Source organism: Phaenicophaeus curvirostris, chromosome 11 (genome assembly GCF_032191515.1).
Source record: "Phaenicophaeus curvirostris isolate KB17595 chromosome 11, BPBGC_Pcur_1.0, whole genome shotgun sequence".
NCBI classification, from domain to species: Eukaryota; Metazoa; Chordata; class Aves; order Cuculiformes; family Cuculidae; genus Phaenicophaeus; species Phaenicophaeus curvirostris.
The window spans coordinates 13,438,479-13,463,229 of NC_091402.1; the positions used below are offsets into that span (position 1 = coordinate 13,438,479).

The 24,751-nt window shown below is 39.3% G+C and overlaps 1 protein-coding gene across 4 annotated transcripts in view; it reads left to right on the forward strand.

Moving 5' to 3' along the window:
- GRM7 (glutamate metabotropic receptor 7) overlaps positions 1 to 24,751 on the forward strand; it is a 300,952-nt gene that overhangs the window by 191,140 nt on the left and 85,061 nt on the right. For all 4 annotated transcript variants that reach the window (XM_069866002.1, XM_069866004.1, XM_069866003.1 and 1 more), the window contains exons 6-7: positions 5,249 to 5,449; positions 12,283 to 12,422. In XM_069866002.1, coding sequence (XP_069722103.1) covers positions 5,249 to 5,449; positions 12,283 to 12,422 — 341 coding nt within the window. The remainder of the gene's footprint in view (positions 1 to 5,248; positions 5,450 to 12,282; positions 12,423 to 24,751) is intronic.

Sequence of the window (24,751 nt, forward strand, 5' to 3'; positions counted from 1 at the left end):
AGTAGAAACTTGAAAGATCATCTGCTTTCCCCAAGAAAATCCATGGGGATTGGATTGATGGTCTTGAGATAAAGGCTTTTGTCTATAATGAGATCTTCTGAATTAGGATGGGCTGAATAGATGACTGTAACTACATAGCTGTGTTATTGGATCTTGTATTTCTTTGTAAAATGACAATACATGGATTATATTGCAAAGGAGCCTGATTGTCATACTCTGCTTGTTTAAATTACAATATTTACTCTAGCATATTGTTAGTTTTTCTCAAGCTTCAGTACTCAGCTACTTTCAAATAAGGAGCTTATTTGGAGAAGACTTCAGACTTTACATCTCCTGTGTGTACAGTAGTGTCTATACCATGAGTGAATATCAGAGTAATAGCTCTAATCTTATTTTGGAGAAGCCTGAGCGCGTGTACTTGTCCATTAAAGATGGATCCATTTGTTTTGTGCTATTGTGCATGTGTCTGGAGAGCCATGAGTACAGCCGCTGCAGCTGCACAGGCTGAGCTCTCTGCACTGTGTTGCTGGAGGAAACTTCAGTGTCATTATGAAATAGCATATATGGGCACTTACACAGTTACAGACTAATAATTGTAGCTGTTGCGTCATGAATGTCTCTTCCCTTACTGGCATCAGGTTTCTAATGATGCTAAATATGCTGGAGATGGATGAAGATTATATATTTTTCTGTCAGCACTTAACCAGCTGCTGAATTCTAACTTGTACGAATAATAGCTGCTTGTTTGATATTCTGAGAATTCTGCAATCATTAAATTAAATCTCTTGTTCGTGATGGCTATCACCAGGTTCTCAGCAGTACTGTTCTGTAAGTTCCTTTGAAAATTGTACTTAATCCTTCAGAAACTGAACTAACGTCTGAATTCATCTAATGTTAACACCAATGAAGTGGGATTTTAATGTCTGTCTCTATGAATTACATGCCATACAAGTTGTCCTTGCAACACTACTTATACATCATAACATCTCTCCTACGTTACGTGATGATCAATGATGAGTGCAGAAAAATCAGTTGAAGGAAAGATGCTGAGAAAATGTAACGTCAAAAATAAATGTTGTCAGCTCCTCTTCCATATGAGGAGGTGTTAAGCATCAACTTTATGCAGGTGCAGAAAGTGTAACCAGGTTTTGTTAAACTTGCATTTGATTTTTGTGTCATCTCAAGGAGATTGTACAAGAGGACTTCAGTCTCTCTGTAATATCACTGCTCTGGGTTTGGGGGCTTTTTTTCCTATCTTGTTGCAGTATTTTTCTCTTGTGAAGGTTTGCCTGAAGCAAAAGACCTAGGTGCTCAGTCTCTTAGGAACCATGGTGATGAGCGCTTGAGACTCGAGTAGGAAGTGAGGTTAAATTATTTGTCATCACCTTCAAATAGATCTTTTGGAAGCAAAAAATGCTCATGTCAATAAATTGCTTTTGTGTTTCATCCTTCTCCTAACACCCCAAGGTACTCGATTTCAAATCCATGGTATTCCATTTCAAGTATTCTCTTGAAATCACTTTGTATGCGTGTGTCTTGGTTGTCACTACTTTATTGGGAAAGAAAATAATATTGTGTGGCTCATGAAGATCACCAAGTTAAAAAAGAAAGCAAACAACCTTTAAAGAGCAGGGGTATATAAGAAGAATGGAAGATTCACACATCATGATGCAAATAGGGTTTGGGTTTATGTTTATGTTCTGTGTCTCCTGACAGCATGGAGGGTTGTATAGTTTCTTGCTGTACCCAGCACCTGAGTTCATATGTTGATTCTTTCACTTGTATCAAGTTTCACACATCAGACCCCCACCTTGGGTCTGGGCTGGGGGTTCAAGGCTGACCCTTTGCCAGGAGGAACATGCAGCACCCATATTGCTGCTCTTATCCCTAAGAAGCTAGTGACTTCTGTGGATTTCCTTCTTTTCCAGGGGTAATTAATAATTAAGCTTCTGCGCACCCATATATACAGGAGCTATTCTTGTAGTATGTGCTGAAACTTTCTGCTTGGCTTCTTCAGCTAAACCAAAGATGGGGGAAATATTTGCAAGAATAATGTTGAAGTAAGAATTAAAATTGTACCCATCACTTAGGTTTATCCCTGTCTAAAAATGGACTTTGGGCCTGATTGAGTGCTGACTGGGTTGCTATGATGGTAGTTTGATGTAAACAAGAGGGAACAGTGTTCAGCTAGGCCCATTAGTTTGGATATATTAAAATTTTGTTTAGTGTTGAAGTCTGAAGACTATTGGGCATATGTAAAACATGAACATTGCTTTGCAGGTTCTTCCTCGTTCAAATTTGGGCTAAACTTCTAATTGCAATAAAGTCTTTTTAAAAGGTAACTAAAACCGCGTTTACATGAAAGATACCAGTTCTTGTTCTAACTGTATAAATTCATGTGTGTTTTTTGAGTGGGCAGTTACATTTGACTCCACGTTTGGATTTATTGTACACAAATTCTTGATGTTTAATGCTAAACTAAATGGCTGCTTTCAGTACAGGAAAGCATTCCTGTTACTGGAAATTCTATTAAGTTTTTCAAATCCTTATTATTTTCTTATTTGGAGAGTGTAAACATTGCTCTTGGAGTTTTTTAAAGTGGATTTTACTCAGGTTCCTTTTACAGATATCTTCACTGCTAAAGGTTTTCTTTCTGCTGTGCACTTGGCCAACCGTGCTTCTGGAACTTAATATGCCTAATCAGTATTGTTTGTGTGCAGCTTTTCAATCCCAGATTCACTTCCCTTGGCATGCGTTTCGGTCGCGTTGCTAATTTGGTTATGTAGCTGAGCTGAAACCACTTAAAAGCATTTTCCTTGTCAGGGCCTGGAAATGTAATAAGTTCTGTAATCAATGAGAGGGGAGTGAAATAATGAAAAGGACAATACGTGAATCTTCACAGTTTGGAAGCTCTCGTAGCTTGCTGAATTATTTGCAGGATTTAAATGTTTCCAGTGCAACTGAGACTCAAAAATTGATGGGCTTTGGTAGAAGGTCTCTCAAACATAATATATAGGTTGAATGGATCAGACATCATTGGTGTAGTTTGGTAATGACAGAGGAAACCAAAGAAGGAGGGGAAATTTAGATAATTAAAGAAGTTCACATAGGGTGATTATAAATTTGCTTTTCTTCAAGCAAGTCACTTGTGGACTTATTTAGATGTTCTTTGTGCTTGTAGTATTTCTGCAAAAAGGTGATGATCTTTCTGTGCTTATTTGTAATTATGATCTACTGTCACACCACTCATGGAGGAAAAAGAAAAAAAAAGGAAAGTTTTATACTCTGTCTTCTCATAAGCTGAAAAAAAAAAATAGAAAAACTTTACTCGCAGGCAGGCTACAAAATGATTCAGCCTGATAGTTGAATCAAGAGACTGTCCCAAAGGTAGTCATGTTGGAGAAAATCTGGGTTGCTCCTTCATGTTGCCTTTCTGCAAACCCAGTGCTGCTGTGAAGGGAGGTGACTCGGGTGGCTTTGGAGAACAGGGTCTGGTGCCAGTAAAGCTGCCATTCATTGAGGCAGGAGGGAGAGAGACAAACAGGTTGGCTGAGCAGCAACAGGAAAATAGCCTTCTTGTCAAAAAAATAAAAAGGAAAAAATCATCAGTTCTCAGTCATTAATGACTTTATTTCCTTTCCTTATTGGCATGAATCGGCTAAGTTCAATTCACTCATCCCTATTTCAAAATAAGGATATTAACAAAGACATTTTCCCTGACTTATATCCTTCAACTAAGCATTTCCTTTGATTGAATGTCTCTCAAATATTTGCAAGAGATGACTGAGGGCTGGTTTTTTTTTAACTCCTGGCATTATAGAGACCTACAGTTAATGCAGGAAGGTGGTCAAGGCCGATGTGAGATTAGAAAGAAGTGTGATGCTGCAGGTGGAACAAGTAGGATGTGGTGTTGCCACCCTTGGAAAAATAATAGATTGTACTTCTGCTGCTTTCATTGATGCAGCTCAGAACACTTCACAAGCAGTAATTACATTTCATGAAACCCTGGTGAGATTGGTAAGTATAATCACACATTTTGCAGCTGGACAGATTGAATCATTCAGGTGTTACTTGGACAAGGGAAAACAAGAAGTTAGTGGACAATTTCTAGAGAGGGAAAAAAAAAATATTCCCATTCCTCAACCTGCTGTGCCTTGCTTCAAGCTCTGAAAATACTGTTTAGTTTGCTGCTTAATTGCAGAAGCACTCAGTTATCTGTTCATGCAACCATAAAAGCAAGAAGGCCACGTATTGCCTGTTTTTATAGTCACGTTACCGGTTTACATATCCATCCCATGTCTGAGTAGGAGAGAATGCTTAAAGCACGACCGTACCACTTAAAATATTTAAATTCATCTATTTATGTCACTTCTATTGAGTTCTTTTGTCTCATTGTGGTTTAGTTTTCTGATGTGTGTTCTGATTTTCCAACTGCAAAATGCCTCCCTTCTCTCAGACTTCTTTTATGCTACAGCCTGTTGGATGAAATCATCTCTGAGACACGGGGCTTATAGTTTCTAGCATGCCGGGTGCTGCAGCAAACAAGGAATGACTTGCAAAGCATTGCTTTCCCCCCTTTACAGTTGGGATGACATTAAGCGTTTGGATTTCTTAAGTTCTCACCTGCTAAAATATTTTAAAGGCAATCAGCGGATTCTGAAGGATATTTAAGTCTCTGCAAGTCGAGGAAAAGAGGGGTGCATAGTTCATGTAAACATACTGAGCTTCCCGAGGTGGTGTTAATACCAGGTATGTTCACCTAGTTCTCTGCAGTGCCCCTTTGGCTGCATCTCTGAAGTGATTCTTTCTTCCCTCAATCTGGTTCTGTTTCAATTAGAGACTGGGATTCGCAGCAGAACAAAACACCAGACTTCAAAATACCAGCTGTGCTTTGTTTTAAATGCTTTCTTCTTTCAAAGACACACTTCGGGAGCATATGGAGTCTAGTGTTTTCTCTCTTGAAGATAGTCCCTGTAGGTTAGAGTTTCAATTTTGTGGTTATGGTATCTGGATTATGGTAGAATAAGTTGCAAAAAGAAGTGTTGATGATTCTGCTATCAAGAAAGAACATTTGTTTTTGTTTTCATTAGTAAAAACATAACTCAAAATGTTTTATTGTATTGACTGAAACATGCAGTCCTTTAAATGTGCTCTGAGAGGATTCATTTCTTTTTTGATATCAGAAAAATACTGTCCTTACTGTTCTTCTGTGTGTGTGTATGTGTGCGTCTTTGTTTTTAATATGCAGGACAAGAGAGAATTGGCAAAGACTCCCACTATGAGCAGGAGGGGAAGGTCCAGTTTGTGATAGATGCTGTGTACGCCATGGCTCATGCTCTGCATCACATGAACAAGGACCTCTGTGCTGACTACCCAGGGGTCTGCCCTGAGATGGAGAATGCAGGAGGCAAAAAGCTGCTCAAGTATATACGCAGCGTTAACTTCAACGGTGAGCTGAGACTGCCTCTTCAGCAGTGTATTTACCCCTGTGGCTTTTTTTTCCATTTAATTTGATTTTATTTTTTTCATCCAATGCAGACCAAGACTTTTTTTTTATTGTTTTATTAGAATTTGTGGCAAAAGACGATGTTTACGTAGTATCTATTTGAAAACGTTATGTTTTAGCCAAGTCAAATCGGCTACTAACGTCCAAAGACAGAAATCACTCCTGTTATTTTAGGATATCTTCCAGAAGACTGATTTCCTGTGGGAGAATTATCTGGGTAAAAGCCTGAGCTTGTCTCTGTTTAGACCCAAGAAGTTTGCTAGCATAACACATAATTTTTCCTCTTTGTATTGTTTCTTGGCAAAAACTAACTAGATGAAATTCTGGTACCATGAACCTAGCTTATCTTCATGCTCAAGAGAAGGGAGAGGGCAGCCAAAGGTCCACTTGCAGAGCCAGAACCGTGTGGCATAGACAGAAAAGTTACTCCAGCCTTTATTGCTCCAGTAAGATTTCAGAGGAGATGAAACATCCTGAAGATGTGGATGGGAGAATTTTATCTCTTTACCTACCTATGCTTCCCATGACTGTCAGATGTAATAAGAGCCCTCGGTTTCATCAGTACAATGGGCTTTTGTGTATTTTTCTCTTCTTTGCACTATATGAACATCAGCAAGATTTTCTTGCCTTTATATGTCTTACTGTAATTTTATTAGTTGTACTAGCAAACATTCACCTGCAACCAGCCCAAAGGCACCAGAGCAGATTGCTTGCAGCAGGTAACATTTGCAGTAACCTAATGTTATTTTTGTTTCCCGGAATCATAGAACGGTTTAGGTCAGAAGGGACCTTAAAGCTCATCTAATTCTAAGCCCCCTGCCACGGTTGCTCAATGACCCAGCCCAGCCTGGTCTTGAACACTTCTAGACATGGGACATCCACAACTTCTCTGGGCAACCTGTTCCAGTGCCTCACCATTCCCATCCTGAAGAATTTCTTATTTATATCTAATCTCAATCTACCCTCTCTCAGTTTAAAGCCATTACCCTTTGCCCTATCACTACATGCTCTTGTAAAAAGTCCCTCTCCAGCTTTCTTGTAGGCCCCTCGGAGGCTGCTATAAGGTCTTCTCAGAGCCTTCTCTTCTCCAAGCTGAACAGCCCCAACTCTTTTAACCTGTCCTTAGAGCAAAGGTGCTTCAGCCCTGTGGTCTTTGTGACCCTCCCTTGGACTCACTCCATGAGATCCGTATCCTTCTTACATTGGGGGCTGAACAAAATATTTCAGGTGAGGTCTCATGAGAGTGGAGTAGAGGAGGAGAATCACCTCCCTCACCTGCTGTTCACACTTCTTTTGATGCAGCCCAGCATACATTTGGCTTTCTGGGATGCAAACACACATTGCTGGGTCATGTTGAGCTTCTGCTCAACCAGCACCACAAAGTCTTTATCCTCAGGGCTGTTATCAATCCATTCTCCACCTAACCTGTAATTGTGCTTGGGATTGCCCCAACCAAGGATGCAGGACCTTGCACTTGGCTTTGTTGAACTTGATAAACCTTGCTAATTTATGTGACAGGAAGCCTTACTGCTACACCCTAGCTCTGTATGATCATAGATAGCTGAGATTATAACCAGAAGCCAAAAGTTAGACTTCTAAATCTGTATTTAGAACAGATTTAGGGAAGTGCTAAAAAAATATGCATTGAAATGTGTAAGGCAGCCAGGGCTGTCACTGTCTGGAAAGAGGAATTTGCACAAGCTTCATCTTCTTTTTGGGCAGCACGAGGAGGTGCCTTCTGCTGCTGTCTACTAATAAACATTTTCATTAATAAACTCAAAACCCACACATAGCCAATAGGACCTAAGATATTTAAGGGTGGAAACACAGATGATATTTCATGGTCAAGTTTGGTCTTTGTGCCAAGGATATTTTTCCGTAATGTATAAATCCCCTTATAAACAGCAAGGTGAATATGAGGACATTTTAATTTCTTTCCTTGAAGTAAGTGGTGTTAACTACAGCCAGGAGCAAATTTTGAGATGAATGATCTGAGAAGGTCTGCAGAGTTCTACTTTCCTCATTTTGGAAGGTTAATTATAAAGGACGAAACTCCTGGAGAACTACAGCATTCAGGTACAGGGTTGTACCTTGGCCATTTTAGTACTGGAAAGCTGCTTACACAGGATCATCTCTAGACAATTCTTGCATATAAAGATTGTGAACAGTCATCTAATCATTTTAATAGAACTGATAAAAATGATAATTTGAGAAAATTAGTCCAGCTAATGTCCACCTCCAAGAATGGGTTTCCACCAACCTTCATTTTTTCATTTGTGTTTCCTTGGTCAGACTTCTAAAAGATTACATTTTTTGTCCATTTTTTATTGATTTGCATGACCATGTGGTGTTTTTCTTTGCTTGTATATGTGTAACTCATGTCCAGCACAGGAAATGAAGAAGCGGTTTGCTTTTTAGCATAGGGAAGAGAACGGTGGCAAAATGGAGAAAGCTTTAAACCTTTTTAATTCTTGGCTATCTGGGTCTAGGCATTTTCCATGGCAAAAGAACCAATTCCCTTTAAGGTTCATTGTCTAGGGACAGAATTTAGCTTTTTTGTGTTGTGTTCATAGTGTATAACTGCACACATGTTTATACGCCTAGGCTCCATGTTCAACTGTGACCCTCCTGGGGCTTATTCCTTGGACTATGGAAAGATGCTCTGAAACCAGTTTCTTCTCAGTAAATTCTCAGAATTGCTGTGGATTGGCTCAGTCTTCTCGGTGATGCAGGGTAAATAACAATCACATAACTCACCAAACTGACAAGGCCAGCAGAGGAATGAGGGAACTGAAGATGGAATAAAAGAGCTTTGGTCAGTCTAGGTGGTGCATTTCTGTTGAGAAAAGCCTAGGAGCCTCTGGGGCACGAGCACTGCTGCCAATGTGTTCCTAGACCATCATTTTTTGACTGAGAGGGTAAGGACAGAGGGTATGCTGCCTCTGTAACCTGTCTTTTGTTTTAGCCTTGATCATAACATTTACAGCCATGAGTCACTGGCTTAGCTATGCAACTCCATTTCAAGAATGTTAGGACTTAGAAAGCAATATTTAGTCTATGCTTAATATCCTGTTCTCCCAGTCTTCTACCTACATTCATAGTAAAAACAGAAAGTAGAGTGGCAGAATTGCTTTGTCCAAACTGTATGCCAGAAAGAAAAAAAAACCAAAAATGCAGCCCATTTTCAAGCATCCTGAGCCTATAAGCTTCAGATTCTCTTTGCATGTAATAGATCTCCTTTTCACCATGCTGTTGAACTCATCCTGTCTGTACCTGCTTCTGGAGTCTTTTCTTCCTTTGCAAAGGTAATCACATTCATGCAGAAAGAGCTTAAGCAATGCTTTAATGAAGAGAGACTGGATTTATACTAGGAGCTCAGTATGAATTTTGATACTGTCACACTACCTTGAGAACAAAAAGACCCCAAATATGGAAAACCTAAAACCTCAGGTGCTCATGCAGTGAGGTTGAAAATCTCAAAGTGCAAAGTAGTTGTATTTTTGCCAGTGAAAAAGCTAAAGATTCTGTTCTACAAGCCCTTCAGGTCAAACTGCAGTAAATGTGAACTGAATAATAAACACCTTAGATAGTTACACCTGTCTAACACCCTGTTTTTCTCCTATTAATTAATTAATTTCTCATCATGTGGTAATTAAGAGATTGAAATTGTACAAATTTGGTCAGATGATGTCTTTTTTTGTATGCATTCTGCAAGTGACATGGTATCGTGTACTCTCTGGATCTCTGTGTAGTGAGAAGGTGGCTTATTTGTTGGGAATCAAAAATGACTTAAGTTGTCATAGCCTCTGAATAAGCAAGAAGCTGCAGTCTAGAGGCTACAGTTTCTGGAGTGCTTGCTGGACCTTAGCAATTTTTTTTTCTAAATCTTACAATACAAGGAAAATAAATTCTAAATCACAAAAAAAAACCCTAAAAACTATAATCATGGGAAGATTAAGAAGACAAGTAACGAAAAGGATCATATTTGAAAATACTGTCTTTTCTCTATAATGAGGTTTTTATACATTACCTTTTATTGTTTTTTGTAATAGCATAAAGAAGTTTGAATTGCAAGTGGGTACTGGAAGCTGTAGCAATTTAAAACAGGACTGAAGGGTCCCTGTAGACAGGTGGCCTGAAAGAGCACCAAAATATGTGCCAGAGCCCACACAAAGGTTAAAAACGGTTTGCACTTACTAAGCAGATCCTTCATTGGGAGTCTAGTTACTCCAACTTCAAAGTCAGGAAATGGGATGCTTCTGCTTGACTTATGACCTGAGATTATGACAGTTCTTTACGTTTCTGTAGATATACACCTTCTCTGCATATCCCAAACCGTTCACAGCTTTTTCTTCTGTATAATTTTAAAGCATAAATAGTGAGATACCTGAAAATGCCAAAAGGTATTTACTACTTACTGTCAAGTATCCATATCCATGGATGAGGTCAATGTCCCAGGGGACTGTGCCTTTAGGGGCATCTGGAGGTGATCTAGCAGACAACACTGCATCACGTAGTGTTGTTGTGGAGTTTGAAGTCCTGTAGCATCCAAGTGCATCCTCTGCTTCTAAGAATTATTTTAAATGTGAGTGTATAAAAGCTGACTGCATGCAGCTACTCAAAGCAACAATTAGCAGTAACCTACAAAACCTTCTTTTGTTCCTGCAGAACACAGGAACTCTGCATTTTTGAGTGATAGGTCTAGTATATTCTCACTTTAGCACCTCCTAGGTCCATGACGGCACCTATACTTCACCTTGGCCTTCTGTTTATTGACCCTGTTGTCCACTGTCTGCATCTTGGGCAGGTCACAGAATCCAGCTAACAACATCTGCAGGCAGGTGGGTAACCTGCCCTGGATGCCCCACTGGGGAATGGAGATGTTTGTCTTTGCCTCATGTACAGGGGTGGAGCAGCTGTGGCTTAGCCACGAGGGTTCTGGGCTACGTTCCTGATGAACTGTGAGGGTGACCATGGGCATGCTCTTGGCTGCTACCCCTCAGCCTACAGAAGACCTTGATGCAGCATAGTTTTTCTCAGCACTGTTGACTTTGGCATGGCTGTGACAATGACGACAATGACATCCATTCTCAAGTCTGCCTTGAGAACTGCAGACACAGATAATTCTTTGTGTCCACACTGGGATTTTGACAGGGTATGAGGAATCCACAAATATCTGTGTTGCGTTTTGGGATCCTCGCTTGAGTTCCTAGTCTTTTTTTTTTTTTTTTTTTGTCAGCTCTGGCAAGACCAAGCTTAACTACTAATATACGGCCTTTTAAGAGTCATGATGAGCTAAATCCCATTTACTATTTGTGCTGATTTGTTGAAGAAGCTGAGGAATTACAGCCATTTCTTCTTATTCACTTTAAGTGTTTTCACTGTAAGTGTATTCTGGCTACATTAATCCGTAATGACAATTAAATATCTGCCTAGTGCTCATAACGAACCAGAGAGGGGAGATTTCGGTGGAAGATTTTCTGTACCAGCCTTTGAACTGAATCTGTATCTGATCTCAGAGGATTGTAGGATAGACAGGAAACAATTTACCAAGGCTAGAATGGAATCTATGCTAATTCACTCCTTCAAATCTTTTTTCACTCACTGGAATTCAATGAAGAAAGGGATTCATGAAGAAAACCATAATCTTAAAGTTCAATGCTGCAATAGGAGAGATTTTTCATTGCTTTAGGGAAAAAAAGTTATGCAGGAGGAGGAAGCTTTGAATATAGATATGCTAGAGTATTGTCATAATCTTCAATCTTGACACAATATTACTCAACCCTACTGAAACTTATTTTAATATGTCTTGAAATAAATGTCACCCTTGAAGTTTTCACCCAGAGATCTGAGGAAACACAGTGTTGCTTTGAATTCTTGTCTGAGGAATGGTTGATATCTCATGCCATGGTAATTAAATCGCAGATGTACTTGTAAGATCTTGCCTAAGGTTAAGGAATCATCTGTCCTATCGGTCAGCTATCGGTCCACCTCCAGGCTGCTGACTGACTTTGCCCAGCACTAGGAGCAAAGGGAGGGGATGGGAGTATCCTTGCCTTGTTACTTGCCCTGCTCTTCTTTACCCATGTTACACACCTTACTATATGGCAAAGTCAATTCAGGAACCTGAACCTGAAGTGTTCAAGACCGAGGTAATTTTCAGCCTGTGTCGGTGTCATAGAGTCTAAATAAGTGAGTACGCAAGGAACAGTCTTCCTATAGCTTAGTCTGTTCTTTTCCATCCCAACTGCATGCTGATTACAAGAATAAGGACATATTGTGGAGGAGGAAGCTATTTCTGGATGATAGTCAAGATTCACTAGACCTGGGCTGACTTCTGACAGCAGTATCTCTCAGAAGCAGATGGAATACTTTCTTGGGGGAAAAAAAATCATTTAGAAGCTCCATTCACAGGCATGATTTTCACTGAAGAACTCCCCAAGGAAAAGAGAGATGGGAGGGAGACTGGAGGGCAGGAAGAAAAGCCTTCTGATATTTCTTGCTTTGTACAAAGCTGGAGTGAAGTAAGGTTTATCTAGTTTTGCTTCCTTTTATTTTTAGTCACTAGGCTTAGGCAGTGAAAATAAATCACTGGAAGAGGGCTGGGATTATACCACTGAAGTATCTCTTTTAGAAGGCGGAGGAGATAGATAACCTTTGCCTGAAATGCGTTGCCAGTCCAAAAGCTATCAACCATAACTAAATAAAATAGATACCGTAAAGATTTGGCTTTTGTTGGTTGGTTGGCTGGATTTTGTTTTGTTTCCTTCCCCCAGGCAGTGCTGGCACTCCAGTGATGTTCAACAAAAATGGTGATGCACCAGGTCGCTATGATATCTTCCAGTACCACACCACCAACACCAGCACCCCGGGCTACCGCCTCATTGGCCAATGGACAGATGACCTCCAGCTCAACGTGAGTCCATTTTATTCTTTGCTTACATTTCTTTCATCAGGTACAGTCACTAACTGTTTTTCTCTTCCTGCAGAAATTAATTGTCATCCTTACTACTCCTTGGCAGCTACATAATATTTGTTTTGTTGGGGTGGGTTTTTTTTTTTTGCATGTTAGCATCTTGCATGCAACCTTTTCTCTGTACCCTGAGTACCAAAGCTCCTAAGACTAATAGAGACATTAAATCATCATGCAAATTTTATTACTTTTGTATCTCTAAAGTCCCTAGTCATCAACTTGGAAAATGAAGCAGCAACACATTGTAGTTTGAAACCAGTGGGCTTTCATTTGCAGATGCTTTTCAGTTCTTCTGCTTAAATTCTTCTGCTTTTCTACTTTTAGGAAAGCTGAAACTAAGTGTTTTTTGAGTGACTCACTTTTCCAGTGTTACTTTTAAGCATGTACCAAGGATATCCATATGAATGAGTTGGCCTTTTTGTAATGGTGCCTAAAGGAATACAAGCATGTAGGAGCAGGCGATCAAAGACCCCCAAGATACTTTGATGTTTCCCAGATGAAAAAACCATGACTGGTGGCTGAGAAAGCTGGAGACTTTTGTGCCAGCTTTTACAATACAAGGATGGCGTGACAGGTCTTAGGAGATCTGGGTTCAGGCTTCCTGCTTAACTTTGTGCAAGTTGCTTGAGCCTCATGTTCATGAAGAAGGGGTGCTAGTTTAGCCTTATAGTTATTTGACTCCTTGTAGATTATTATTAAAGCGCAAAGATGATGTTTTCAGTTTGATTTGACTACTCTTCAGCAACAGAGACAGAATCAACTCCAGGTATTCCCAATGTGAAATGCCACTTGCTAATAAAGCTTTTTCCTTTCTCAAAGTTCCTACCTGATGTTATACCAGCTTCCTCTCTAAACATCATCCATCCTTGATGTGTTATGGCTCCTTCCCTGCTACTGCTGCTGGATTTCCTTTGAAAATAGGCTGTAGGGTGAAAGGGAAGGCTTTGTGAGCATGGTCCAGTTTGGCATGTACTCAAGAAGTGGCCAGGATATACCTGGCATACAGTGTGTGGTCACAGCAACGGTGGCTTGTCTCTGTCTGTAGATTTGACATAACTTAGGGGATGAGACTTGCAATTTAGAGTTCTTTTAGCAAAAAAAAATAAAAATTAATATTTTATTAAGTAAATCCTTCTTGATGTAAACTACACATCCTGATTCATTAAAATTTAAAGCTATATTAATGTAGCTTGATTTGTATTCCTGTTGTTGTGTTAAATGTCTCTGTAAAAAGCACACTTTGCTTACCCTCATATCCCCACAGCTATAGGGTTATGTGAGTAGCCGAGATTCTCTCACGGACTTCCTTTCTACTCACTTACAGGTCTCAGTTTCTCACACAGCATTAGTATTGCTATGATAGTCCCTGCTTGTATTTTCTCACAATAATAAGGAAAATTTTGGAGTTCAGAGAGGTCAAGGTTTCCCTAAAATAATCAACCAAAACAATAGCTACTATTAAATACATCCTAGGAAAAGCTACCAAAGGCTACAATTTGTCTTCAGTAATTATTGTGGAGATAAAACTTCAGAATATATTTCCCCACTTCTTATTTCCTTAATACTAGCACAAGGGGGGAAACGAAAGGATGTTTGGTGAGAGTGCTAATTTTAATTTAGAAAATGCTGAAGTGATGCTTTGTTTTCCAAGGGACTTATCTTGGGCAGTCTCATTTAGTTCTGTGTGCCTGAATTTCCTCAGTTACAGAAGGGAAAGGTTGTTCTGACCTATTATGCAGGCCTTAATGATAAGGATACTCCAGATCTGAAAGGCAGTAGGTAAATAAGTGCCGAAGACCATCATAGGTGAGTAAATATTTTCTTCTTTATCATTGTCTTCATTCAAAAAAAGGAGAAAGAATGTTTTGCCATTTTATTTCTGTGGAAGTAGTGCTACTGTTCTGTCTGTCATTGGTCTAATCTGAAATGGTATATGTCACCTTCCCATTCACCATATTTTGGACTGAGGCGCAGATGCGTGGTGGGCACAGGGCTTATTAATCTTGATAGCCACACCAGATTTTTTCATGTAAAATGATAGAAGAACTTTTTTGCGTTTCTATTTCTATTGTTTAAACAGTAGATAGACTGAAGAGATCTTTAAACAACATTATGTGCAAGTCTTAAAATATACTATATTGGTTTGTTTTCTTTTTGCTGTCATGAGTTTATAAACCTGGTTTTAAAAAATGTCTGAGACTATTTCTCTCAGGACTGAGAGACTACTTCTTCGCATCTTTGTATCAACTTTCCTTTTTTTCTGTCTGGCAGAAAAGTTCAGGAAAGGCAGGTGTCTGCTCCCTACATGTGCAGGAGCCAGGATCTGCTCTCCCTTTAGCAAGTTTTTATGTGAATTGTCTGCTCTGAGTGCAGTTCACTCACCCTAGATTTATATTTCTGTATCTGAGGTCAGAATTGGTTCAATAACTGAGAAAATATTTTACGTCTTTTCGCTGCAGCAAACTTGGGACATAATGTAGTTTTTACATGAGGGAAGTATAATCACCAAACTTTCTTTTGCTTGCTTGATGTCAAGCAACCTAGCACAGCTTTGCCAAGTACCCAATGCAATGATTTAGTAACAATTTTGGCTGTATTTCACAAATGTCTATGGAAGGATAAAATGAGCAGATGTCTAATTTTAAATGGCTTGGCCAGCATTCCATGAAAAACTGTTGCAGTGCTTTGTTCTCTCTGCGGTGAAGTTGTGATTACAAGATGCCCACCCACCTCCCATAAGAGGTCATGGAAGAGCACCTCCTGCTTCTCTCTTTTTTTACGAGGATTATGTCAAGCTCTGTCAGCCCCTTTTCAGCCCCCTGGATGCAGATTTAGTATTCAGTATTTCTAGTTGGCATCCTCCTGCAATTTGAAATGCTTTGCCTTGAATTTTAGGATCAGAAATTTGGCCAGCTGCTTCCCTATTGAAATCTTGTATCATGACCCCCAGAACCTGTTGAATAGAAAAAAAACAGCTAATGCAATTACACAGTAAAACTGTTGACCACAGTATTATTAATGTCCAAAACCAGGATAACATTTTACTATGCTAGTGTTAAAGGTAGACTCGTGTTACAAGACAGTTAAATTGTAACGAGAACTATTTTGTCTGCATTTAGCCTTCATCTGTTTCAATAGCCAAGAGTGCTAGTGGTGAAAAGGAGGAAATCTACTGTGGTGAAAAGGAGGTGTGTCATGTACCAGCTGTTTTTTTGGCTGTTTTGCTTTTCAAATGGCTAACTAGGTCTCTAATGGTTGTGTTGTTCAAGCAACGGGAAACAGTGAGGATGACTGTTGGTTAAGCACGAAGGCAGAGTGGCCAGAGAGGAGGCTCAGGATTTGGTTTTGTGCCTTAACTCTCCATTCTCTGTTTTACCCCATATACACCACAGATCTAGTAACAATAGAAGTCTTCTTGACATGCGTGCCTGTTTTAGGCTCTATAAAGCACTTTAAGGGTGCTCAATAGGAGGCAATATTAGAGTGGCTAACGCGCTGTGATGTGTGGCTGGCTTCTATGAATACAGTTTCTAAGGCTTTGAGGTCTCTGACAAAAACAAAAATGTACCTTGCCAGGAGGAACTGATGTGCCTGAAGGAGGAAGAAATGGATCGCTCCTAGAGGAACTGCAGGTTCTCATGGGAAATTTGGTGATATTGCTTCTCTTTCTCTATATAGAGTTAACTCAGCAGGTCTCATGTTTATTATGTTTTCCCATCCAAACCTCTGCAAGTTTCCCTGAACTGTCAAAATAAAAAAAAAAATGAAGAAAACAGACCCTGTGAAATTGTTGAATCATATTTTTCCAAGGATTTGTTTTCTGCATACCCTGTTATAGCAGCACTCTCCCATCACGTTCCCTGTGAATCCTTCCTATAGTTTCCCTGCAGTGCCTGAACTCCCTCCCACACTCCTGTCATTTGTTATGCAAGCAATAGCCTATTTTGTGAGTCTCATTGAATTACATGTATGATAGCTGGCTGAACCAAAAAAAGTGAAAGAGATGCTCAGTGTTGAGTGGATCTTTCTTCTAACTATCCAGTGAGTTTTACTTATCCTGAAGACACATCCTTCAGCAATCTCTGCTGCTGGCAAATGTGCTTCAAATTAGCCAGGATGTTCAAAAGTTATTAGGAAGGAAGTTGGTACAGACAGATGGAGGGGCAAACGGAGTATGCATACGTTCCACTTCCAATTTTCCTCTAAAATCATAGCAACATTTAGAAATTCCCCACAGTTATGCAGAAGAAAAGTAAAGTAAAGCTAGTCTTGCTGTTAATTTTTGTTAAAAATGTGCTTTATGCATAAGTATTGCCCAGTTTGTAGACTGCTATTGGATTTGGACAAGTTCAATAATGGTTCAATCTCTTGTATTGCTGAAGTGAGCATCAGACTTGCATTTGACTGAAAAAACAGAGTTTTGGCCTTTTCTTCCACCTGTAACCCTATTCTCCTATTTCATACTGACGAGCTTTTGGGGGACATTTAAAGGCTGAGCTCATTTGAAGTGTTCAGTTTGAGTGGCTTAGTCCTGGTTTGGACGTGTTGGCACTGCTGAGGCTGAGCTGTGAGCAGGCTGGAGAAACCTGTCTGGGCTTCTGCATATGGACATGAGCTGCTTTCTGTGAGCTAGTAACAAATGAGTTGTTGGAGTATTGAGATCCTGCATAATAGACTAGAGGTCTTGACTGAGTACAGAGAAGGAGTCTCTCCATGAGGGAAGTGCTCTCGCCTCCATTGTGTGGTGGTGCACTCAGCTGAGATGTAGTGTTAATTTCATATCATCCCTCACAACTTGTGTGATCAATTGTCGGATGTGATGACCTGTTTAACCTTCATCCTCGGCTTAGTGAGGACTGAAATGGTTACAGGAGACCCATTTATTTGCTGTTAGAGAGAGATATCTTCTTAGAGCAAGTTAATGTGGGTTTGTTTTTTTCAGTTTGATTGCCTAATTAATGCTATACTTCTAGCCTATTAGTGTCCACATAGGGTGCATCATGTTGCTTTAATTGCATCAGCATCTCCAGCTTGTCAAGTGCACTCTTCCATCTCAAAGTTACGGATTATAAAGGTGCCACTGGGCACTCAGGTTCTGATCAGACACTGCAGCACATTTTCAGGATGGCTGAAGAAGGTGTACCCTTGACTGATAAACAGCAATGGTAGAAAACATGATATCCTATCCATTATTACACTGTAGAGATTTCAAGTAGCTCTTACTTGAAATGTGTTTCTCTTCCAAAGCATCAGACAGGGTAAACTGTAAGCTCGAGATAAAATTAAAGCATTTCTCTAATTAATTTGTTTGCAAACAGAAACAAATACATATTAAAGATGCCTAAACATACTGTGTGCAGAGATAAACAAAGAAATCTGTATTATTTTATAGATATGCCCTTGAATTGTAAATTGTTTGGTCATATGAAGCAGTGTACAACATGAGTGCTGGTTAACTAGAGCCTTTTGCATGCAGCATCAGGAAGGCTGGCTGCGTAGCAATTCCTTATGCTTTTATTAATTTCCTCCAGCAATAAGTGATATATTGCTGCAATTGTTCTAAACAAGTGCCTAGAAGATTAATAGTATTGATAATTATCAATATGGTTCCATAAGCATGTACATTAACATAGATCTAACTCCCTTATAAATCCTGGCTCATGCTATATGGTGTGAAGGAAATCACTGTGTACTTATTAATAACTCCCTCCTCCGTGGGGAAATAGTTGTATTATGTTGTTTTCTTCACTGTAGGTTTGGGCCAGTATTTTAGAGGAACATGAAAAATAGGAGAAAAAGTCTTGCTTTAAAGAAAGTAATGTTCCTGTACCTCAGAGTCTCTGGTCTTGAAGCACACAGAGCGCATATAGCTTGAGGTCAGCTTTCACTTTGCAGAGGATGGGGAGTCATTGCTGACCCTCACGGCAGGCAGGGGCAGCTTCAAAGCAATTTCCATGCTCCGATTCTTTATTTTTTCCCCACAAACAGAAATATATTATGTAAGTTTGGAATCATCAATGCAATTTATGCAGATCCTGCACACTTCAAAACCTGCTAAATCTGTTTGGGCTCACACTAATCTATTTGCGTGCTATAAACATCTCTGTTATAGAGTTTCAAAATAAATGTTATGAACAGCTAGCTAATTGAAAGAGTAATTAAATATCTAACGTGCGTACAAAAGACTTATATGTACCTGACCTTTTTGGTAAAATATTCAGAATGGCAGTTGAATCCAAGCAACTATTTGGTGAAGATTGATGCTCAGGAATGTTCTACCAACAGATGGTATTTTTCTAAACTAATACATTGAAATTTATTTCTGTTCATTGTTTTTTTGTTTTTTTTGTTTTGTCATTGGGATTTTTTTTTTCCTTTGGAGTAGAGTGTGTTTAGAGCAGATGGATATTTTTTACATAATATTTTACAACAAAAGGTAAATCTTTCTGGATCATATGTAAATTTTGGGTTTTTAAAGCCTGGGGTTTCCCCTGTTTTTGGTGGAAGGAGGAGAGCAAAAGTACACGTTTCTGGTTTTGCTTCAAATAGGAAGGGATGAGAACATTTCATCACAGTGACCACAGGGCAGTCTTAGGGATTTTTAGATGCTTTTAAAAGAATGTATGTTGAAGAATTTGTCTGAAATTTGAAAATAGAAATTTGGCCTCTTCCAACAAAGAAAATTTCAGTTTAAAACATATAACCTTAGAGAATTTTCATGTAACTGAAAGCATGATTATTGATAGCATTATCAGTTCTAGCTCCTGTATGCGTGTAATGTATAATCACACCCCCCTTATTTGCAATCATACATGGAAATTATGTGTTTACATGCCTTTATGTGTTTGCAAAGATCTTTTGCCATAGTTGGATATTTCTGAGCTCGGTCTCCATTACACCATTGGCCAAATTGCATGCAGTCCAGTTAGAAATTTAAAGGTGAATAATTACATCAGTGTGTTACTAAAATACATCCCAATGACATGTTTTGGCTAGCAAGTTGCCATGCCCAACATATCAATAGCTGTAATTCATACCATTGTAATAGATGTTGTTTATTTTGCTCTGTCATTAGGTTGTTTATTCTTTCATTGCTTGTGTCAACCCCGACCAACATGAACACCTTTAATTTACCTACCTTGCAGTATTAACTTTCAGCCAACTGGAATGGAATTTTTCAAACCACTGGCCTGCTGAATGACTGTATGCTAATTCCTTAGTCCTCCATCGAGTCTCCAAAATGCATGCTAGCAGGCAGTGGGACTGAAGTCACATAGATTCTGCTCACAAGCTGTGATTACAGCCTGACTTGGTAGGTGCTCTTAGAATAAAACCAATGCGGATTGTAGTACCGCAGATGGTTTTGATGCATTAGGTTTAGAAATGGCTGCTAGAAATAATTTTTATTCAGATAAGGGTGCAACCTCAAAATACATGATAGTAACTGTGTGAATGAAGTGGCACTTCTCTATCACAGTAGAAAGCTAAACAACTCATAGCGAATCATCAATAAATGCAGATAACACTGCACCTGTGCTTTCTTTGAGAAAACAACTGGGGTAGTGCACATTGTAATCTGGACAATCTGAATGTGTCTACAAGTGCCTTTCAATGCACTTATGCCAAACATTTAGTATGTAATACCAAATTAAACTAGAAAGTCTTGGGAGTTCCATGGTGTTGACTGTGTTGACATCCACATATATGCAATAGAAAGCTAGAGTGTATGTAACATGGGCAAATAGTTTGTGTGTGCACTGCAGCAACTGGTAGCCAGGTGGTAGTCCTGTGCAATACTCCCACAGAAAGGTCTTGTATGATGTGGATCAGAAGTCCTGCCAGGGTGACATTTTTAAATATGGGGAAGGTAACTTAGAGAATTCAAACGTTAGGAGGCTTTGATAAGGTTGGGCATGAAAAGTGCTAACAAAACCATACAGGAAAACACGTACCCACAGCTATCAGTCACTGCTGTCTGCAGAATTAGAAAATAATCCACAAAGAGAAAAGGCAGACTGGTGTGGATCCCTTTCCTGTCTGTTACTTACCACACTTGAAAATCATGAAAACTGGGGTTTTTTTTAAAAAAAGAGGTTATTCAGTTAAGTGAGCTTTCTGTATGTATTTCCACTTTATAAAAATAGGAAGGCAGTAGTTAAATCTTACATCTCACTCAAAACTAGCTCAGGCTTGGAATTCAAGATGTGAAATGTCATTTCTTCTTTGTTATTGACCTATTTTGCTTGGGTGGTAATGTATATCGTGTGAGCTGTACTACCTTAGGCAAAGCAAAGTGAATTAAGCTATATCAGCTTTTGGCAACTATGAGCATTGGTATAATTTTCCTCCAGGTTCGAGAATGTCACAAGGTAAAATGTTTGCATGGATATAAATGAAACCAGGCTAAGAGAATATCTATGGTGTATTACATATCTTTTCAAAGGTAGGAAAAAAATCCAGAAAGGTGAGAAGCCCATGAAAGCTATAATGGAAAAAAATTACATAGCAGAACACTTGTTGACTTCAGAATTTTCTTCATTTAGTGCTTTCTTTTAAAAGTCCATGATCCTGTAGGCAGGCAGACTTACACTCTTAGAATGAGGAACATAACAAATAGAAGGTCAAAAAATAAATCACTCTGTTTCTAAAATAGGTGATGTTTTTGCTCCTACACATCATTTCTTAAGTCATTTTTTGCAAGTCTAATGTTTCTTTGTCAGAAAATATTGTCAAGAGCAAATATTTTGCTGGGATATTTCATGGATAATTAAAAAGTTTGGTTGCTTTTGGCAGGAGTAATAATGATAGCTTGTGTTTTCTCAAGGGTGTAACATTCTTTTTTTAATACCTGAAAATGGAAAGATGCTTTTCAGTGACAGATGTGTTTTGTTCATTTGGTGAAATTCACCCAGTTCTGTAGAGAAAAAGACTACCGCACAAAGCCATTTTTCTGCTCACCGAGCATCTATTCTTCCAGTGCTCTAAGAGTAGAAAGCAGCATACAACTTATTCAACAGCGTATGAACACTTGGCGTTTTGCAAGTACCTGTCAGGTGATCCAGTAGAAAACTTGGGTTTCTGATTAGTTCACTTGGGTTTCTGATTAGATCCTCTGTTGTCTTTAGCTGTGGTTTTGCTGAACTTTGTCATCCTCCTCTCACCTTGTTTGAGTCTGTTAGACCCTCTCATAATTGTGAAACTGCATCATCTGTTGTCTCTGATAGCACATCACAGGTGCTCTCATCACCCTCAGTCATAGCTGAAGGAAAGCTACCTTCTGTTGTAGATAATCTCCAGTGGCAAAGAGATGCTGTAGCAGCTTTTATGTTTGCATCTCATCCTTGCCCTGACAAAGGAAGTTTGACAGAAAATATTGTCTCTGTTTAAGTCTTTGAATTGCAGGCTGAAGGTACACAGAGTGCATGATTGGCATGGTAGGCAATGACAAGCCAAGGCCGTGCCTGGAAAAGGTGGAGAATCCAAGAAATAGCAACAAAATCGTAATTTAATTTCTGCTTCTAGATCAAGCATATTTAAGTTTTGTCTTTTCCTTTGCAAAATAAGTGTCATTTGTCCTGAAGGTAGTGAATGGCAGCATGGCGGTTCACATGCAGCAAGCTCAGCAGGACAACTGTTGAGACACTTGTCACGTTTCTTCCCTTGACGTCCCCTTTCTTATCCTCTCTATCTTTCCTTCTGCAGTTTGTCTTGTGTGGTAGAAGGTTTTTGTTTAATATCCCCATCCCTGTGAGTCGTGAGTGCCTGGTGTTCCCTTTCCAGAGGTCAGAAGGTGAATGTTGGGGGGCTGATGGGGACTCGCAGAGGTGAACTGCAGGCAGAGCATGTGCTGTGCACTGTGGGACACAGAAGATTAGTTAAACTCTTCTAGCAAAACCTTCCAGAAATGTGCAAATCAGTGATGCGTCCTGATACAAAGAGAAAAAAACCTTTTATTATTAAGCTTGCATGCAGAGGATGAATGAAATACACAGTGGTTTCTGTTGAGATGTTCATGTTTAGAGAACTGAGACATGCTTTCTATGTGCAAAACCTGAAAATCAGAGCAGTGAGCAGGATTGCAGGCTTCTGGACTTTACGTGCCTGAGGTTTTAGTTTGGCATATCCTCAGCAGGTGTGGACTTACATCCTCCAGTCATGCCAATAGTCGTGTGACTGTTAACAGCATTGTATTGAATTTGCATTTAAAATTTTCCAATGTATTGTGTTAACAGATATGAGAGCTATTGGCTTAAAGCTATTTTTGTAGGTCCAAAACATAATCCAGCTGTGTTTTGCAAAATGAAATGTTGCTACCATAGGGATGTGAGTGCCAAGGATAGTAGAGTAGAAATTATGATGATTGCATAATATTGTGCCTGTTTGGTTTAGAGGGGAGAAAGAAATCCCATAAAGGATATTTTAAAAGCTCTGCACATATCAGGACCATGTGAACAGTCCTTAGAGTTTCCAATATTTAAACAAAGCATAAAGGTTCCTGACAGAGAACACGTATTGAATGGGTCAAAAATAATCACTTTTTAAATGTCCCTGAATACTGATTTATGTAGAAAATAGACATGGTTTGCAGCAAGACTATAATACTGGATATATATTGTGCATTTTAATGTGTCTCAAGCTAATCGTTCACATGATAAGCAATAATGGCCTGAAATAAACAGCTGAAAAGGGTCTTTAGCCTGCTCTTAAAATTTGAGAGGAAGTCTTTATTTGCTTTGTTTTCCTTTTTTATTTGTTTCTTCTTCCATTGATCTGAACATGTACATTTTTTTATGAAAATGCTGCATTAAATGATTCCCATGAAACAAGCTTGTTTACTTGTTAATTGCACCTTTTAATGGTGTAGAGGATATGTACTTGGCCATTAAAAGTAGCAGCTGAGCATCTGGCTCCCATTGGTAACCATAATTAGATATTTTATTCCATTCTTGTGATCCCCGTCCTCTAGACAAGCTAGTGAAGGGTAGTACAGACTTAAACCTCTCTTTGCAAAAGCAGATCTTCGGTCTCTCTTCCTTTCAAAATTACAACTGGAGAAGGTGGTGCATACTTTTCTCCTCAATCACTGTTACACGACGTTTGAGTTCCTTTGGGACGTTGGAGCTTTATACATGGTCCCCCCTCACCTAGGGGTGAATCCTACCTCCCAACTGTCAGCTGTTCCCGAGGAGAAAGGAGTGTACCAGGATACTCTCCACAATTTTAATAAATGCATTTCTCTGTTCCTGGAGAGGAAAATTCACTGCACTGGAAGTGCACAACTGGGACTGTGTTTTACAATTAAATATTTAGGGTGGTTAACTGGAGGGAATTAGTTACCAGTTCTGGTCCTTCTTTCACTTCTCAAAGATATGGAAAGGAATAGTAGGAATAGGGAGAAGCAAGCCCTGGGTTTTGGGGTTTTTTTGGGTTTGGTTTTTTTTCCAGGATTTTAGTGGAATTTCAACTAGGCCAATACCATTTAAAGCAGGGTGTGATTGGAGGACCCGTATTTTTATCCTTATTAACTTAGATATTAAATCCATGGAATGATCTTCATTTTCAGCCTATATTGCTGTGGATTTCCATGCCATCTCAGTCTACGTGCTGTGACGTGCTAGTTCTGTGCAGACAAAACCGTCATCCTGCACAGCTTTTGGAACAGAAGCAGCTGCCAGCATCAGCCTTTGGCTACCTTCCAGTGCAGCAACCACCCATCACAACATCACTTTCCTCTTCCTCACCGTTTGGTTTCAGAGAAATGTGACTGTGGCGTTGATGGAAGAGAGGCCCCAAGTGCAACATAATTAAGTCCCATCAGCCAACCCTAATTTTCTGTGTACCATCTACAGTCCTTTTAGGGACCGATTGACTGAGTATAACCAGAGCACGATAATTTAATAGTATTAATAACGCTGCAGCAATCCAATTAGGGCCTAAATGAGTTAGGTACTGAGTTTCAGTCAGAAATTTTTATTTCTTTCATCTTGCTTCCCTGGCCTGTGTGTCATTATGCCATGAGCACTAGATATGATGAGAAAATTACTGTACCATTGATGCTAAACCTTTATAAAGGGAAAACTAGCAAATACTGGTCTTTGAATCAGGTTGGGAATTAGTAGGATAAATAAACTAAAGTATTTTGAGTTGGCAGGCACTTCAAGATAAATGCTATCCAAATGACACACGTGCTATTTGCTACATCTCTAGTTATTACCCTTTCCATTTGGAAAGTAGTTTATCAGATTTGGCAGATATATTCCCTTTTTGCAATC